This window comes from Myotis nattereri (assembly GCF_964212035.1).
Source record: "Myotis nattereri genome assembly, chromosome: 2".
NCBI lineage: Eukaryota > Metazoa > Chordata > Mammalia > Chiroptera > Vespertilionidae > Myotis > Myotis nattereri.
In genome coordinates, this window is record NC_138076.1 from 125,788,934 (window position 1) to 125,803,961 (window position 15,028).

Below are 15,028 nucleotides of genomic sequence, written 5' to 3' on the forward strand. Positions count from 1 at the left end.
TCATAACTGTGATTTTTCTACTGTTATGAATCGTAATGTAAATATCTGCTATGCAGGATGGTCTTAGGCGACCCCTGTGAAAGGGTCATTCGACCGCCAAAGGGGTCGCGACCCACAGGTTGAGAACCGCTGCTGTAGAGAGATGCAGGAAAGGCCTGGCAGCCTGCAACCCCTCTCACGTCACCTTAGCTCAAAGAGCTAGGCAGAAAGGAACTAATGCTTTGGGACCTAAAACTTGTTCCTCCTCCATCCATCCACCCAGCCTTCCTGCACTCCCACGGCCTTCCATCGGAACGGATACGTGCCTCGGGTTCTGAGAGCACCGGTTTCTGACGAACCTTGTTATAGAGACAGATTGCTCTGGACTGCCTCCTGGAAAACAATCAGCTTCGTCCCCTGCCTCCTAGCAGGCCTGCACTTCAAATCTTCCAGTCAAGATGGACCGCTTTTCTCTCTTCTACTTGATCCAGGACCTCAGCCCCCTCCAGTTTCTATCCCAGGCGTGGCCATGCTTTTCTTGGTCCTCAGCTCTTACTGTCTGCTCACCTGGGGGTGGACTTTTCCTCCTCACCCAGCACATGTGCTCCTGCTGTTTGCTGGGCAGAGGAGGCAGCCAGTATGGCATCTCTCCCTTGGATTGCCAATGGCCGTCTTGGGCTCACAGTCGTTCAGGTCAGGCCTATGTATAGATGGCACATCTGCACTAGTGCGGCACGCCAGGGATGAGGCGCGGCAGCAGATGGGGGGCTGTCTTGCAGGCAGGGGCCCCTGGGAGTAGCGGAGGGTGTCAGGTCATCGTGTAACTTGTGGTTCACATATGCCAAAAATATTTGCATTCTGACATGGCTCTCTCTGGTTTCAGATTTAGGAACAGTCCGATGGCTCAGGAATCTGAAAGCTCCGGGAAGACAACATTTATAGTCGCTCGGGGGAACCTCTGCTTTAAATACTCTCAAAGGGCAGGAGGCAAGAAGCCATTGAGCAGCAAGGAGCTGCCTCAGCTTGGCTGCTTGAGTTTACAGGATTAACACTCTTCCACTGTAGGGGGCCAGAGGGGGCAAACCCCAGACGCCACGGTGCCCATTCTCCCGCATCCAGGCACAGGCGTGTATGTGAGACGAGGACGACCAAGAAGGAAGTGCGGGTATCGGATGAGAACTTGGGTGAGTTTCCTGGACGGAGCTGGAGAGGAATTATCATCTGGAGTCCAGAGCTTCTCTACTTCCTTCATGCTCTATTTTGCTCCCCCTCACCCCTTGCCAAAGAGGTTGCCATTATTAGGATCCTTGTCATCTGAGGTTAAAATAAGACCTGGTTCACAGTGAGGAAAAGTTATGGGCAGGCAGCCTGGCCCCACTTGATCTCGGAGCCACACAGCACTGAGTCCTCCAGCAGAATGGCTCTCCATGGAACATCCAGTCCCTCCGCTGCCTCCAGCAGGCCTTCCCCAACCACCCGGGAAACTGCTGTCCTCTGAGAAGGGGACCCCTTCTCCCCCAGCTGCCCCAACAATGCGCCTGTGTCCCCACAGTCCTCCTGAGCAGGACGATCAGAGTGCCTGCCCACTTTCCTTCTGGTTTGCAGTCAAACCTTACTCCTGCTCACCCTGCCTCTCTGCTGTGCAGCCAGGGGCCTCTGAATGCAAAGGTGATTGGAAAGAGGCAGAGTGGGAGCATGCATCAATCCTGGTGGTTTGACAAGTGACACTCTTGCAGGCAGATGCCTGTCACAGTGATCTGGAGGGAAGAAACCCGATGCTCTGAAATGCCTTTGCTCTGACAACATAGACAGAGATGTATGGATACACACCAGCACACACATGTTTCCTCGCTGGCCTCTCCTGGGCACAAGGTCACATTCCACAAGTGTCATCTGCACCTTCTTTCCTCAGGTGAGGTCAGAGCATGGGCTCTGCTGCCATTCTACAAAACTGGCTGTGACCCCTCACCTGGGTGGGTTACATGTCCTGGGGTCTGGTGGCCGAGGGAATCAACTCGGGCCTCCCCCAGTATTAGAGAAACCTGACTCAGGAGGCATGGGGCTAAGGGAAAGTGTTCACTGTGCAAAATTCCAGTAGAAAAAATGTCACTTTCCGCCTGTGCACCTTCTTTCAGGGTCCTTATATCCTGGGAAGGAAGTGAGTGACGGTCATGATTGGGGACACCTTGCTGCCCCGCTTTACCCGTCCATGTTTGCTCAGTGCGATGTAGGTCCCTCGGTACAGGTCTGACTCATAGGCGTTGTAATTGTTGGGCAGGAGGGTTTCTCTGAACTTGCATTCCTCTTGGAAGCTGGTCTGTGAAAGAAGGGGCAAACAGCAGGCCAATTACACGTGAGGCCCAGCCGACCCACTGCCAAGCGCGCCCCCCCCCCCCACCCCCCATCCCCCCCTTTGTAGAACAGCCACTTGAGATGCAAGGCACTCCGGGTGAACAGAATCATGAAAGGTTGGAACAGAAAGAGCCCTCAGAACTCTCATGGTCCCCTCGCACCTCCCCTCCTTTGCAAGGAGGAAACCAAGGAGTAGGGACGTGGGTGGACAGTCTGCGGCACAGGCGGTGAGTCTCCTGATTTCCAGTTTGGGGCACTTTCTACTAAGCACCTATGATCATTTATCCCGCTCAGAGAAAGGACCAGAAAGGGATGTAACGGGCTGTTTTCTCCAGTCCACTGCGAGAGGTAGTCTAGTGGAGCAGGACTGAGAGAAAGATTTGGGGTTCTGGTTAGTGGCTTCTCCACTCCCTGGCTGTGTGCCCCAGCAGGCTGCTCCTCTCTCAGCCTCGGTTCCCTTTTCTGCAAACTGTGTGGTGGTGGCCGTGGTGGTGAGGAAAGGGCGCTTGGAGAAAGGGTCAAGGCAGATGATTCCTAAGTCCTTTCTCATGCTGTCTATTGATCAGAGTAACTCACTCATTCTTTCCACTTGTGTTTCCTCACTGCCTTTCCTAGTTTAAGTCCCAAGTTTGCAATTCCTTAAAGAGGCATTTTGACTTTGGACCCAAAGATGCCCTGTGCCTCCCTGGACACTCGTTCTCCAGGGAAGTGCAGGAATAGAGAAGGTGGGGAGCAGTGGTTTTTGTGGGGAAAGGAAGCTGGCTGCCTGTGTGACAGCGGTGCCATGGGGTCTGGGCCAGTGATAAAGCGCTGATCTGGTAGAGGACGGTATGTGAACCGCCGCTCAGAAGTAAGTGCTGGACTTCCTGTCACGCACCCACAGGAAACAGCCCACGTCCTCCTTTATTCCTAGAAAAGAGAGCCCTTTGCTCCCTTGGGGCGCCGGGTCCCTGTCCTGAGGGGAGCTGGGAGGGTTCTGTGCTTTTGATGAGGAGCAGCTCCTTGGGGTCTAGAGGAAGAGAGCGAGCTGGGAGCCAGGAGACCTGGGTGTAGTCTTTAAAAAAAAGGATGAAACAGAGAAATAGGTGGAGTATCATTTTTGATTCCTTCCTCCTGACTGAGGCCATCAGCTATAAAATGACCTGCTCGATGGCTGACCGCACCAGAGGTGTCATCTGACCTTCTCTGCAGGAATCGGGCTGTGAGCTCACTGACCCGCTGGCAGTGGGCTTCTTCCTGTTTTGAACAGAAGGTGACACACTCGCTCACCGGGGCCCCCAGCCCCTCGAGTTCACCTCTCAGGCAGCATCTCAAACAGTGTGTGTTCCCGTGGACGGGTCTTTCTTCCCCAATAGACTCCAAGTTCCTTAAGACAGGAACTGTGCCTTGTTGAGTACATGATGCTGAATGAATGATGACTTCTTAGGGACAACACTGAAATGTATAGATACCCCCACATGGGTGGCTGTATCGATGCAGGGTGGGAGTGAGCAGGGGGGAGGTGTGGTCTTTGGGAACACACTGCCCACTCCCCTCCTGCCCTTGCTCTTTGCCTCTCACGCCCCTTGTTTACAAAGCTTTCACATTATGTTAACTTCCTTGAGACAAATGTGAAAACTCTCATCAGCCACCATCAAATGGCTCCTTGATACCATCTAGGGAGTTGCCACAAGCTTTCCTTTCTCTCCTATGGGTGCTCAGTAAATACTTGCGGGATCCGTGAAGGAAGGATTATCCCAAAGGCGGGGAGAATAAACAAATCCAAGTGGGTAAAGAGCACATATGAGCAATAGCTTTGAGGTTAGACGCAGCCGTGGGCAAACCATGGCCCAGGGGCCGGATCCGGCCCGTTTGAAATGAATAAAACTAAAAAAAAAAAAAAGGACCTAATCCTTTTATGTAATGATGTTTACTTTGAATTTATATTAGTTCACACAAACACTCCATCCATGCTTTTGTTCCAGCCCTCCGGTCCAGTTTAAGAACCCATTGTGGCCCTCGAGTCAAAAAGTTTGCCCACCCCTGGTTAGAGTGATGATGCTTCGCCTCGTACTTAGCTGTGTGGACTTGGGCAAATTAACGTCCTAAGCCCCAGTTTCCTCATCTGTAGAGTGGGAGCAGTAAGAATAATTATGTCATAGAATTGGAGTAATTATTAATTGAGATAATGCATAAAAAGTCCTTGGTATAATGCCTGGCACATAAAAAGTAAAAAATAATTGTCTGGTGCCACAATAAAAGTCTGGTGCAGACAAATGAACCAAATAGAAAGTCAAGAAGTAAACCCAAAGATACGTGAATATAAAATAAAAATGGACCTGAAGTGAATATAAAATAAAAGTGTATCTAGACATAGAAGTGTGTTTCAAATCAATGAGAAAATTGTGTTGGTAAGAACAATAATAACAATAACAATGAATTTGATGTATGCCTTCATTCTTATATTAAAATAAATTTTAAAAGGAGCAGAGAGTTCATTGCAAAAAAGAGAAACTTAAAGATAAAAAAAAATTTTTTAAGTCAGAAAAATCTTTCTAAGCAGGACACAAAAAAACTAAAAGCCATAATAAATAAATAAATAAATAAACAAACAAACAAATAAATAAATTTGACTGTCTGGAAAAAAATTTAAAGACCTTAAAACAAAATAAAACTATAAGTAATATACTGGATAAAAAATATTTTCAATGCATTTTATTTTGTAGTGCAGTTTGCAATAAATTGCAAAGAGGACATTTTGTTACTATATTCAGAATCCTTAACTCACTGAAAAATGGATGTTAATGAACAGACAATTCACAGAAAGGGAAATACAAATAGCACTTACACATAAGAAAATATGCCCTAGCTAGTTTGGCTCAGTGGATAAAGTGTCAGCCTTCGGACTGAAGGGTCCAGGGTTTGATTCCAGTCAGGGGCATGTACCTTGGTTGGGGTGTGTGCATGAGGCAACCAATTGATGGATGTTTTACTCTGTCTCTCCCCCTGCCCCCACTCTCTCTAAGAAGCAATGGAAAAAATATCCTCCGGTGAAGATTAATAACAACAACAACAAACAAAAAAACCACATAAGAAAATATGCTTAATAAGAGAAATGTGAATGACATAAAATGTGAGGTCCCATTTTTAACTGTCAGATTACAAAGAGAACAATATTTGGTAATATACTTTCACTGGTGAGGACACAGAAACTAGGATTTCTCATTTAATGTCCATTGATGTGTAAATTGTTATATACTTTATAAAGAGCAATTTGACAGTGTTTATTAGAATAAAAAATCATTACAGCTTTGATGAGTTATTCTGCTCCTAGAAATTTGCCTTACTGGTACAGGCTCCCACATGTACAAAAGTGACTGTAAAGTTGTTTACAGTAGTGAAAGCCCGACATTAGCCTATGTGTCTATTAGGAGGAGTGGTGAACTCAATTACGGCAAGTCCACACAGTGGAACACTATAAGCCATCCTATATAATAAAGAGGCAATATGCAAATTGACCCTCACACCCTCACAAGATGGCTGCCTACAACCAGGCCAGCAGGAGGGTTAGTGAGGGACGACCAAACAACTGAACAAGCAGGCTGCATGGGGTGACCAGGCTGGCAGGGGGTTAGTGAGGGATGACCAAACGACTGAACAGCAGGCTGTGTGGGGTGACCAGGCTGGCAAGGGGGTTAGTGAGGGATGACCAAACGACTGAACAGCAGGCTGTGTGGGGTGACCAGTCTGGCAGGGGGGTGGCAGTTGGGGGCGACCAGGCCAGTGAGGGGGGTGCAGTTAGGGGCAACCAGGCCAGCAGAGGGGGCCAGTTGCAGGCGACCAGGCTGGCAGGGGGGCAGTAAGAGGCGACCAGGCTGGCGGGGGGGGGGGGGGCAGTTAGGGGCAACCAGACTGGTGGTGAGGGGTGCATTTGGGGGTAACCAGGCCAGCAGGCAGGGCAGTAAGGGGTGGCCAGGCAGGCAGGAGCAATTAGGAGCCAGCAGTCCAGGATTGTGAGAGGGATGTCCGACTGCTGGTTTAGGCCCGATCCCAGGGGTACTGGATTGGAGAGGGTACAGGCTGGGCTGAGGGAAGCGCCCCCCCACCATGCATGAATTTCATGCACTGGGCCTCTAGTGAGAAAACAAGAAACCTCTTTGTGCACTGACTTGAAATGGTCTCAAAGATATACTGTTAAGTGAAGAAATAAGCTTCAAACAGTGTGTGTACCATGCTCCTGTTTGTGTGATTTTAAAAAAAGATCCTGTGTGCATGCGCAGGGACACAGGTGCTTCCTGGGATGGTATTCAAGAAACTGGTAAGGGCGGCTGAATCTGGGAGGAAGTGGGTGGCTTTAGGACAACAGTGAGAGTGAGGCTTACTTCCCATGCCATATTCTTTTGTACTTGTTCTCCCCCTTAGGCCATGTTCATGTATTACCTAGTCATGTAAGTAGGTTACTTAAAATGGAAAAGGAACTCAGGATAGAAGATGGGCCAGGAAACGAAGAAAACATTGGTATCAGAACCCGGTGGTCTCCTCCTCCTCCCTTCACAGCCCAGTCTCCACCCACCACTTTCCCCTCCCTTCTAATTTTATACATCCCTGGAGAGTAACCGCCCCGATGATTTCCAGGAGAATTCATTTCTGACGGGGATGGTGGTTAGGAGAGAGGTTGCACATGTGGTTTGCAAACTCCAGAGATGGAATCAAATCCTGGGGTAGAGGGAGGGGGAAGAGAAGAGGAAGGGAAGAAATTGAGCCATCTGGCAAGAAGCTATGAAGGCCTTTGCTCATATCCTCTGTTCTAGAATGTGTCCAATTTAAGAACTCAGCCTTTCCTTAGTGCCTGGGTCTCCTAAAACATATTTGTTTACAAGTGGACAATGATGCTTTATACATCAAGTTTTGTCCTCTGTTCATCAGATTTTGATTATTCAAGTTCCCCCTCCCTTTTAAAGAAGCTTCTGACTTGTTTCCCCGCCCCCATTCTGTCCCTTTTATCTAGCTTATCTCATATTCTTAGCCTTTCTCAGAATTCTGTACAAATCTAAAGAGAAAAAAGAGAAATAGATGGAGTCTGCTTTAGAAGCCCTCTCTACCTTCCCCTGGCCTGTTCTTTTAAGCACACCCCCACCCCTCATGCTCTAGTTCAGGTGGCTATAGACCTGCAGCAAGATGCCAAGACACCTTCCCAAACTCTTTGGTGCAGCCAATGCTTCAGGCCCTTGGGATTTTCCTGAAGATTGGTGCTCAACGTGGTATCACGACCCAGCCCCTAATTCATCTCCACCATTTCCCTGACCTCTGAGTTCTCGTGGCTCAGGAAGATTGGCTCCTCAGCTCTGGTGTGAAATGCACCTTGATAATAAAAGCAGCTACAACATATTATTCCTTGAACAAATGAAAATAATTCCAGCGGATCACATTTCCTGGGCCTTCCGGGCCTCAAGCCCCAGTGTGACAATGTCTTAAATTCCATATAGGTCTCATCAGACTTCTGTGGAACCAGATTAAGCATCGACGCTCACTCTGGAGAAGGCCTCTGCAGAGGGTAGATGTGTGAGTGTTTCTGCAGGAGTTACCGCAGGCAGAAATGCCTCTTGACGTCTGGGTGGACCAGACAGCCATCTCCTGCCTTTATGCAGAGTCCAGTCACCCAGGCTGATGGGAGTGGATTCTTGTCTTGAAAGTTTTTCCTCCTTCGGCTGCCCTTGGCGCTTGTCCCTATTTCTCCTGGTTGTGCGTGCATGTGTGGAGGTGGGGGCGGGTGGGTTACGGAGTGGGCGGTAGAAACGAAAAAGAAAACACTTTGTCCTGAGACCCTTTCCTCCTGCAGCCACTGGCTGCTTCTTTCCCTGTCCTCAGCTGCAAAGAAGTCATAGCACCTCCCGGCTCTGAAGAGGGGTCTGTACTGTATTCGCTAACCCTCATCCCTAACACACAACTGCATCGACAATTTAGAAGTGTTAGAAAATGTTTTCACCAGGCACATCATTCTTCTCTTCCTGTAGCTCTTTGCAGCAGGCCACGCGTTCTGAGACTTCTCTGCTCTGCAGGGCGCTCTGGCCTCCCCCGTGCCCAGACCTCGCACACGCTAGATGAGAGGAGTGGCAAACTGAGCATGGACAGAGGGAAAGGCGTGGGCCTCCTGAATTACCCCCAGGGAATTCTCAAAGGCCTTTCGGGATGAAGCAAGTAGTGTGTTCTGCACATTGTCACACTACTATTGATATAAAAGATGTAGACACAGTTATAATTTGTAAAGCTAAAATCATTTAAAAGCATAACTGAATTTCTAGTACCGTTTTGCTGCCGTGTATTGTGGACGAAAAAGGGGCCACATACTAGACCTGACAAGCTCAGGGGAGGCCTGCATGGTGGGCCCTGCAAGCTCAGAGACTAGGATGGTCTGAAATGAAAACTTCCTAACAAAAAGCTCATCACGGCAGGTAGGCCCATCCGAGGCCTGTAGCTTCCCTGACAAAGGTCAGCCTTTACCTTAACGGAGCCTGTCGATGGTCTTTTTGCTTCTCTGATAACATACCTTTGGAGCGTCAGACTAATCCCCTTTTCCAGACCCCTCAGGGCACAACTACAGGCAGCAGGGCAGAGACCACAGAACCCCCCATTGTTATCTTGTGCCCCAAATACCATCTCTACGTGCTGTAAACATTAACTATTCTATACATCCCAATGTAAACGAAGTGTCTCTCTGTTTTACCTTTTATCCAGTCCCAGAGATTTCCCCACTTTCTTTTCTCCCACCTCCCAACTCTACCACCAACACATCCCATGTAACCCCCTTACGTCTCCTCCTTTGATTCCTATGTATAAAATAAGTTGCAAAACTGCCAGTCTGTGGACAATTTTCTCAGTGTGTCGAGATTTTGCTTCCTGGCAGTTGTCCTCAGTTTGGCTCAAATAAACTCTTCTTAAGATTTTTTCTTAAGCTGGATGTTGTTTCATTGATGGCATTTTTTTTTTTTTTTTCAGCCAAAGGATTCTAACAGAACCACTGTCCAGTGGAGAGCCTTGATTTTTTTTAATTATTATTTTAAAGAGGAGATTGGGATTCACTGATTTCTGCCTCATTTGACACGGGTCCTTGTCTGTACATCACATGCACTTCCACTATGGACCTCCACAGCCATGATGGACACAGTTCCTTGGAGATCTGGGGTCTTAACTATAAAGTGAGGGTCAAACCTGCCTTGGGGGGGGGGATGGGAGGTGGGGCGCAGGGTTGCTGGGGGATAATGCTCAGAAAGCCCTCTGCAGGGCACCCTGCAAACAGTAGGTGCTTAAAACGAGGTGGCTATCTGTATTGTCCGAGGAGGGACAGGCTCTGCAGTCCTCTTTTCTGCAAGTGAGACAAGTGGGAGGCTACTTTTCCTCATGAGGGTTTTCATGACACGTATTCTCCCCCCAAGGGCTGTCCCCTGTCCCCTGTCCCCTGCCCAGCACGGTTCCCTCCCTCCAGGAGAAGTCCCATTTAGCGGCAGGAGCAGCTGAGCCAACTCGGGATGAGGCAGCTCTGGGGGCTTAAAGGGAAATAGTGTGAATGAAATCATCGCCCAGCAGGAGTCTTCCTGGCTCCTGGATCAGCTGGCAATTGTTTTTTCAGACTGTGATAACCAGCCCTGCGGGGCAGGGCAGCGACTCCAGGCTCAGCTCTACACTCCCCTGTCCAGCCCCACTCCTGCCTGGCCCTGGGCTCCATCCGGGAGGAGACTCTCTCCACTTAGAGAAGGTGCTTCTGGGCCCAGTGCTCCTGGGGAGCGTGTGTGGGGTGTGTGGCAATCGGGCGATCTTCTCCCCTCCTTCCTAAACCCTGGTCATTTAATGAGCCCTGCTTGTCCCCTTAAAAGTCATGTGCCTAAGCACGAGGGCCAGGGGTGTCCCCTGCACTAGCAGTCAATCTACCCTTCAAAGCGACGGCTCCCCCTTCCTGTGGTTACTCTGAAGGCTGTACCCTGTGCAGCATGTCCCCGATTGTTGAATCTTGTATTCCCAGCCTCCTTGGCTTCTCCTCCCGGGACTATGGACTTAAAGAAAGTGGGGAGTGGATAAAGATCCTCCATATTTGTGCCCTTTCCCGCCTCCCAGGTGAATTTCTTTCTGGGCAAGGAGATATATTGAATAGCTTGTTAACAAAGGTGGCAAGAGTAAGGGTTGCTGTACTGAATGCTTCCTTCCAGATTTCCCTGCCTAGGAGCCCTTGCATAGGGTCCCTGAGCTCAGAAGTCTCCAACCTTTCGGATGTCATGGACCACCGGTGGGCCTAGCTCACACCCGCATCGTGGCTCTCAACCAGTGGGCTCCAGGCATCATGCAGGCTGCGAGGGGCTCTGAGGGATGACGCATGCCTCAGAGGGGTCCTACTCCGTGGACATCCCTGGCCCTAATGCTTAGGCACATGGCTAAAACCTGGGTTGGTCCTGGCTGCCTCCTGTCCCCTCCATCACCGGTGTGGTGCCGAGGTGTAAAAGGTGTCTGAGAATTCCATGCTTTCATCTCCCCAGCCCTCCGGCTCTCAGGGTTGGGGTCACCCTCAGGCAGGGCAGAGGCTCTGTAGCCTGGTGGTTCCCAAGCCTGCCTGGGCCTCAGAAACACCAGAGAAACTTAAAAAGCAAAAACAGACAAGTTGATTTCCAGGCCCCAGCCCAGCTTTCCTGGATAAGCATCTCTGAGAAAGGTCCCTGGAAATCTGTACCTTTAACAAGCTCTCAAGGTGATGTGAATGCAAACGGTGCTCCCACATGTCTCATGTGTAGGAAAGAGAGGTGTTTGCAGGGTGCCCTGTGGAGGGCTTTCTGAGCATTATCACCCCCAGCACCCCTGGGAAGCGGTTTGATCTTCATCCTCACTTTATAGTTAAGACCCCAGGTCTCCAAGGTCTTATGTCAATCATGCTGTGGGGACCTGCCTCAGGGCCTGGCAGGTAAGGCAGGTAAGGCCCACAGCAGACGTGCATTTGGTGTACAGACTGGAACCCGCGTTCTAGCTCCTGCCCCACTGCCCCTCTGTTACTTGTCTTATTTCAGAGACCCACGGAATTTAATCCATGCCCCTCTCCATGAAAACCAGCTCAGACGGAGAGGTGTTCAAGGGCAGAGGCCATGTGGGCACCCCATTCAGGTATTTAACAGACCTGAGCTGTTGGAATAGTCTCCCCAGAAGCCGGCACCAATCCCAGATCACTCTGTCCACTTCCTGATCCTCAGTCTGTCTCCAAGGAGAGGTAGAGCAGCCCTCCACGCCCTTCCCATAAATAACTCTGGTATTCCTTGACCATTGCTCAGAGCCCTTTCTTTTTAGCCCTCTTATTTCTGTCGAAAGAACTCTTGGTTTCTTCAACATCATAGGGATACTTTCCCAGCCTGTATTTTGGAATCAGCCAAGGGGTTATAATAGGGCCGATGCTTCTCCAGGCTCTGGGGTCAGGGATTGGACTTAAAACCTACGTGAAAACGTCCCCATACTGATGAAGGCGAGGAGAGCGTCTCTGTTTCCCCTCCTCCTGTTGCACTGGGGCTGGAGGCGCCTCTCCGATGGCGGGTCATGGAGGACTGCACACTGGCCACTTGCTTCTGTGGCCTCTCCAGTTCAGGGGATCAAACCTGCCATAGCCCAGAGGGCGGCCGTAGGCCAGAGTGCAGCTTTTCCTCAGGCCAGAAGCCCTCTGAGCTGCGGGTCCCTGGAATTACAAAGCGCTGGGAGGCAGGACCAGGAGGATCATGGTCCAATGCAGAGACCGGAGTGAAGCTTCCGAAGCCTGAGCTTCAAGACCCCCCACATGCACAGCCTCCTCCCACAGCCCCCTCTGTTCTCATTCTAGAGAAATATTCATCTCCATACTCCCGAGTTTGTATTATTTTCCTCAGTGGAGTCAGTTTTAGGCCTTGTATAACCTGGAGCTTCCCCTGGCCGGATGAACTCACCGTTGTGTATAATCTTCCTTTACTGTTCATGGCAACAAAGAGGGCGCTTTTCACTCCGAAGAGACTCACCACACCTCGCTCCACGGTGGAAATCTCCAGCAGGCCTGATGAGGAAATACGGGCTGTGTTACCTGAGGCTTGTGCAGATCAGACTGAGCTGTCAATCTAAAGGTGACCTGGCGAGGCCCATCCCCCCCCCTGCTCCTAGAAAGTCAGACCCTCGTCACCTCCATCCCTGATCTGTTTAATTTTAGGAAATCCCGCAGCTAGACTTGGCAGGTCTTGCCAATAGACTGTCAAAATCTGGTTCTGCAAGGGGATGTTCTGACATCAGAGGTAGAAATCACAGTGGCCACTTAGGTATCTACTTAAGATTAGCTTTGAATCTGGGCTTTCACTGACTTAATCACTTCTTGAGTTGGGTAAAAATTGCATTCAGATTCATTTTGTTAAAAATGTACACTCCACATGTTTCAACAAATCCCAGCCCACCTAATCTTGCAAATGCATCAGCAGAGGCTGATGGTTTGCCTGGATCCTGCAGCCCTTCCCCTCCCCCCGCCCCCTTAGCTGGGAGAGCCTATCTATGCAGCAACCATCAACATGTAGGACACAGACCCCAGGACAGAGGGGGCAGGCTGAAATGAAAAGAAGGATGTGCTTCAGCTGGAAATTGTGCAAACCACTTGCCTTCCCTTCTCAAAGGGGAAGCTAAATAAAAACAAGCTTGTGTCTAATTTGGTCCAAGTAGCCTCACTCGTTCTCCCCATCCTTGCCTTTGGTTTCCCAGGCTGATGGTTCCCAGTGGTCTTATATGGCCACAGATGGCCCCGTAATGCTGAAATATGAGTGCCACAGGGGCTCCGTGAGATCATGGCAAAGCACTCGGGGATGCTGGGACCGCCGCATACTGAGCCTGCACCTGGGCAGAGTCAAAGTGAGTCTGGAAGGGGTGGCTCTGTTAAGGGCATCCAAGTGGAGAATAGCATTTCGCTCCCCTTCCTAACAGGACCCCATGCATCAGAGCAAGTCCCCTTCATCCGTTAGCCCTGCTTGAGCTCAAGCCCCCAGCTTCCCAACTGGCTGCAACTGGCACTCACTGTAGGGGTTCTCCTCGTGGGTCCCGCTGATCCGGCCGTCGGGGGGCACCTGGAGGTGAAAGCCGATGCCCACGTTGCAGTAGAGCCTCCGCTGTCGCTTGATCCCCACCAAATAGCCACTTTCCCAGTTCACCCCGGCAATCTCTCCAGCTAGCCCAGCTCGGGACCTGGACAGCAGGGTGCCCCAGCCCCTGGAGTCCAGCAGCGTGCTGTTGGCTCGGGTGCCCGCAGGGGAGGGCACCACCATGCCCACTAGGACGCCTAGGAAGAGGAGAGCCTGCAGCGTGCCCTGAAGACGTCCTGCTCCCCGGGACATAGCGATGAACAGCCTCTGTCCCAGGGCCATCCACCTTGCCTCTCAGGCACGTGGTCAGAATTAATGGCCCTAAAAATACCGCCCTTCTTGTTTTTCTCCCCTCGGCATGGCGGCAGGGGCTTATTTTTGGAAGGCAGATGAAGGCTGCTGACATAAAACCAAAGCCTGCTTCGGGCACTCGGGTCGGGAGCAGAGGGACCCAGGCTGAGCCGCGGCTGGTAGGGACCATGGCTTGGGGACGCTGTCTAGTTCGCCCGCTAGCTCTGTCCCGAGTTGATTACATTTGATTTGACCTGTCTTTATAGTTCAGCAGCCTGGCGCTCCCCTCCACCCATCATCACCCTGACGTCAGCTGGCCCAGTTCACTTATCCAGGGCTGTAACATTAACCTGCTCCTGAGCTGGCTGCTCCCCAGACCCCCAGCACCCTCCCCATGCCTCAGGGATGCTGGGAGCCACTGTCATTCCAACTATGAGGCAGGAATGAAGTGAGCAGGGAGCATCTCTGAGGGAGGGAGGAATTGGCTGGGGGCCCAGGGAAAGAGGCAGGCGAGAGGCTACCCAGGATCCAAACTGGGCAGAAGTTCTTGGCTTGGCAGCTCTGGCTTCCTTATTTAGAGGGCAAAGGTAAAGACGGGGATAGGGGAAGGCTTGGTGGCACGTGGCGACCAGGGCCTATGAATTACCCTGGAGACCTTTACATGGAAAGAGCGCGTGGTTGACAGCAGTAGTGGCTCAGGGGACCCTTTTAGCAGGAGAGGACAGAGATTGGGTGGCGAGGGGTGGGGGGTTATCCAAGGAGCATTAGGGTCATGGAGGGAGGGAGGTTGGGGTCTGGCTTCTGCTCACTGTCCTGGCCATGGCATTCACCCAGCCAATGGAGTGGATGTTGTCTCTGGCCCTTGACATAGCCCACTGGCCATTTTCCTACCTGGGCTCATCCTTGGCATCTGATTGGTGTTATTCCTATTTACAGACAGGAAAGCTCAAGCATAGAAAGCTTAAATGACTTGCCTGAGTTACCATAGCTAGTGAGTGGCAAAGCCAGGACATAAAGTTGGCCTGAGAAGAAAGCCCATGCCTTTAACCTCTGTGGTTGCCTGGAGTGGAAATGGGATTTCCAGGCTGGCCCTCGGGGACTACTACTCATTACATACCACGAGTCAAACACAGGATTATTTCAATAGCCAACACGATTCACCCGTGTCCACAGGCTGGAGGCTGCAGGCAGCGTGGGGAAAGCTCCTAGGGCGGGTCCACTGCTCAGGGACTCTTCCGAGACTCCAAGTCTTCTGCTTCTGCTTGGACCTCAGCCTCATCTGTGGCATCTACCTGCCTTCTGCTTCTCTGCCTAGTTCA

At 50.8% G+C, this 15,028-nt stretch overlaps 1 protein-coding gene across 1 annotated transcript; it reads right to left on the reverse strand.

Annotated features, from left to right (window-relative positions):
* Window positions 1–2,119: 2,119 nt before the first annotated feature.
* FGF6 (fibroblast growth factor 6) lies at window positions 2,120–13,700 on the reverse strand (the record flags this gene model as incomplete). Its single annotated transcript, XM_081084166.1, has 3 exons — window positions 2,120–2,296; window positions 12,255–12,358; window positions 13,355–13,700. 3 exons carry the CDS (start codon window positions 13,698–13,700, stop codon window positions 2,120–2,122), a joined length of 627 nt encoding a protein of 208 aa, XP_080940292.1.
* Between the last annotated feature and the right edge of the window lie 1,328 nt (window positions 13,701–15,028).